Consider the following 4,100-nt stretch of genomic DNA (forward strand, 5'->3'; position numbering starts at 1 on the left):
TTTCTACGAGTGGGAAGTGGCTCTGTGGTGGGGGAAGGCATGCGTTCAAGCGATTTGTGCCTGTTGTTTGCAGGCGAGGAGATGAAGCAGCTGGCCAACGAGGTGTCCGGCGTGGTAAAGAAGGCCGCCGGCGTGGAGGCCTTTGGCGCCGCCCTGGTGGCTCTCCAGGGGAAGCTTTCGGGCAAGAAAATGAAGCGCAAGCACGACAAGGCCCTAGAGGTGGGTGCTGGGGGTGGGCGCAGTCGGCAGCTGACATGAGTTTTTCTTTTTCTTTTTTTTTCCAAATGTGAAAATTACGTGGGAGTGAAAATGCGACTGCGAGTGCACGTTAAGATGGAGTAAATGCAACCGCGATCCTACAATTTGCTCTGTTCTTTCTTAGATGGTGAGGAATCCCGAGATGGGGGCGCGGAAGAAGATAAAGCAGCAGGTGCGGAAAAAGGAGGCCCTGAAGCGCAAGATGGCCATCCAACATGGCAAGAAGGCCAAGAGGCGCAAGAAGGCGTCCTAGACCGCCTTTTTAGGATCTTCCACTTGCCGGGGTATATGATAAAATAAATGTACATAGGCCTCTCCCATCACCCGTTGCACATGGCTTCCTGTGTGAGAGGGCGTGCTTCTCTTTCCTGCACTGGTACAGAAAGCTGAGCTGGTTGGTGTGGTCGCACTTTTGCATAGCGCTGAACAGATGTTCAGCGCTGTTTAAAAGTCAGCCATACCATCTAGCTTGGCCAACACAGCGGACAGAACAGCACCTGTATCATCCATCACGCCTGTGTCCCAGTGTTAGCGCTGTTCAAAAATTCTTTTTACTCCCTTTTTACTCCATTTTACTCCCTTTTCAAAAATTCTTTTTACTGCTTGGCTTTTGGAACACCACTTACATTTGAGTTAACTTTTTTTTTTCTTTTTAAAGGGAAATTTTTAGTGGTTGAAGCTTATGGGGAACACTTTTCCACAGTGAGAGCTATTTGTTGGGCAGGTAGTTCCCTACTTTGCAACTGGCATTGATGCTAATGTGTATACAGCCAGATTAAAGGGGATGCAGTACTTCTGGCCACTGCTTGGAACCGCACTGCAGCCTTCGCAGTCTCCAGCCTGGCGCACTGACCACAGGGACATTCAAGTAATCGCCTGAAAGATGGGGTTTGTATACCATTTGTTCAGGGATAGTATTAAACGAATTGTTTGCACGTGGCCATGACAGCAGCCCTGAAAGCACAGGGCAGAACTCAGTTCATCAATGTCGAAAGTCAAATGTACATTCGGCTGTCAGTGGTAAAGTTGTGTGCGAGAAAGTTCGTACGGAAGCATCTTGGCTTCTGGGATCAATATCTGTGTCGTTGAGGCTGCCACTGTGAGGAGATGAAGTGACTAGCGTCCCAAGGTATGCCCGAGAGGCAGCGTCCGCAAAACAGCAGCCGTGGTGGGAATCCCAAAACTGCGTGCCTGTGAGTAATGCACACACAGTGGCATCAGTAAGAGTACCCAGTGCTTCAGCATGAAGCTACACTCGGAAGAGCATTGTATGACAGGACGCGGCGTCTGCTACTCGAAGGTTGATGGTCAAGGGAATCTGTTTGGGTTTGCGTGTAATACGCACAATAACATGACATCAAAGGGTTGCTACAATTGTTCGCTCTAGCAGTACTTAACAGTGTGCAAATCAGTGACATCTGCTATAGTACTTACTCTAGTGCATTGGCAAACTTTGTCTCGAAGGGAGTAGTGAAGTCGCTGCAATCCCCATGACAACTCTTAAATGCCCAGCTGCAAGCAAGCAGAACTAGTGATTTCAACCTCGTTTCATCGTCATCGTCATCGTTACCTGTTGCTTTTTAGAGCTCTTATTTAGAGCTCTAAAGCTCTACAGCTCTTACTTAGAGCTCTTGGAGATGCTCGTAATTGTGCTGACATGGGTGATTACCGTATTTTCCGGTGTATAAGTCGCGGTTTTTTTCTGAAATTTTCGGTGGTGCGTCTTATCCACCGGTGCGACTTATGTATGGAATAAATTCGGTTCGCGGCGGCCGCACGTGGCCAGTGCACGTTAAGAAACACAGCTCTATGGTCTAAATGAATCCGAAGCCCACCGCTACAGTGTTTCTCATAGCCCATATGTTGCTTCGGGACGTTAAACCAAAGAATTTGCCGCTTTTTCTAGTCAAAAACAATGATAATGGCCTGCGACAACTGCGCGCCACTTTCTGCCATGCGCAGTGACTACAGTTCAGAATAAATTCACAGTAATATCAAACTGGGTTGCAAAAATAAAATGCAGCTTATAAATTATTACAGAGAGTTACTCTGAAGGAGGTAATTTTTAAAATGACAGCTTGCTGATAAGTTTTGATTTTCGGGCCGCTTCCGGTCGCGTCACTTCCGTCCGCAATGACACCTTTATTGCGCTGATTTACGACAGCACGCAAGAGACGCGCGACGTTTAGAGAGGTGGCCAAATGGGTCTCACACTCATGGAACTCCATTTCTGCAAAAACAGTTGTAGCCAGGTTCATAAGGGCCAGAATGATCCATTCCGCGAGTGGTGACGATGTTGACGAAGAAGACATCAGTGAGTCGGAGGAAAACAGCAATGTGCAGGCGGAACTCCCACTTGAAGTTGCTGAATTGTTTGTTAGCGAGTCGGAGGAAGAAGACTTCAATGTTCAATGGTTTTGCCTAAACGCCGTCTGTAAGTACATGCTATCTGTGTGTATCAATAAACCATTTTTGAGAAGTTAGTTCTGTCTAGACTTTGGACGGTATATGCACGTTGATAGGCGGCGGCCGCCGCAACCATGCACTTTCGCCACTCTTTCTAACGATCTGGTTCACTATGAGTTCCCCTAATTAACAAGTGTGTCTTATACACCGGTGCGTCTTATACACCGGTGCGACTTATATACGTTTTTTTCAGAAAAACTGTCACTTTGGGTGCGACTTATACAAAGGTGCGACTTATAGACCGGAAAATACGGTATCAATGCTTTAGCTTCGGGACTCGTGGCTTATAAGATTACGATACCTTCAAGTGTCACAGTTAGAGATCGCACGTTTTTTAGTTTTGTATCGACCTTGTGGTATTGTGATAAACTGGTATGAATTGACGAATACATTTGTATTTAATATAAGCCAGTGCTAGCGACAGTAGTTTAATGGATGGAGAGTTGACAAAGGCAAAACAGGCATTGCTCTTTAAACTGCAAGCTTAAAAGTTTCACAGCTAAACGTCTACCTCAGCAATCTATGAATGCACTCCTATGTACAGGTTAGAGATTACATGCAAACACGCCAGTGGTAACGGAAAAAAAAAAAAAAAGCTTTAATTTGTTTCTCACATTTTTACAAACACTGGCGTGTCCACTTAATGCCCGTTATATGTAGCAAAACAGATTTCTCAGGGTCCTGTTTTAATGCGACTAGCACCGTCGAAGGCATAATAAAGACAATTATTTAACGCATAAAGGAAGAGGTATCTGGTATTACTTTAGCTTGAACTGTACGACAAAAGTGCATTGCTCCCAGACATGGATAATGTAGTACTTTCAGATCGCGGGTTCGATTCTTGGCCGCGGCGGCCGCTTTTCTGAGGGAGGCGAAAAGCAAAAACGCCCGTGTGTATGAGATTTCGGCGCACGTTAAAGATCCCCAGGTGGTCAAAATTAATCCGGAGCCCTCCACTACGGCGCGCCTCATCGCCTGTGTTGCGTCGGCGCGTTAAACCCTACAATCAATCAATCAATCAATCGATCAATGTAGTACTTTCAGTTGACGCAAAATAGTAAGAAAGGTGCGTGGCCAGAAATATGACCCAACATTGAACGGGCCCAGGAACAAGCACATACTGACCTGTGAAAGGTGGATCAAAACATCTGGCCCTTTAGATCGCAAATTTTATGTAATGCACAAAGAGTAACGAAATGTCATTTTTCGATATTAAATATTACATGTCAAAAAATGAGCTCGATGTTGTGGGTCTACAAAAAACAACGTAACGTGAACAACGTAATTCAGTTCAAAAGAAAATTGGGTAAATTTGGGCCTGGTTGGGATAAAATTCTGGCCCAGGGGGCCTCCGTGCGAAAAGAAGGAAACAGCCA

The 4,100-nt window shown here is 45.8% G+C and overlaps 1 protein-coding gene across 1 annotated transcript in view; it reads left to right on the forward strand.

The window, feature by feature from the left end:
• LOC144143574 (small subunit processome component 20 homolog) overlaps positions 1-581 on the forward strand; it is a 97,408-nt gene extending 96,827 nt beyond the window's left edge. The window contains exons 60-61 of the mRNA XM_077675373.1: positions 74-219; positions 383-581. Coding sequence (XP_077531499.1) covers positions 74-219; positions 383-511 — 275 coding nt within the window. The 3' untranslated portion in view covers positions 512-581. The remainder of the gene's footprint in view (positions 1-73; positions 220-382) is intronic.
• Positions 582-4,100: the final 3,519 nt, after the last annotated feature.

The sequence above is a fragment of the Haemaphysalis longicornis genome, unplaced genomic scaffold, assembly GCF_048455015.1.
Source record: "Haemaphysalis longicornis isolate Haplotype H1 unplaced genomic scaffold, Haemaphysalis longicornis Haplotype H1 scaffold_6, whole genome shotgun sequence".
NCBI classification, from domain to species: Eukaryota; Metazoa; Arthropoda; class Arachnida; order Ixodida; family Ixodidae; genus Haemaphysalis; species Haemaphysalis longicornis.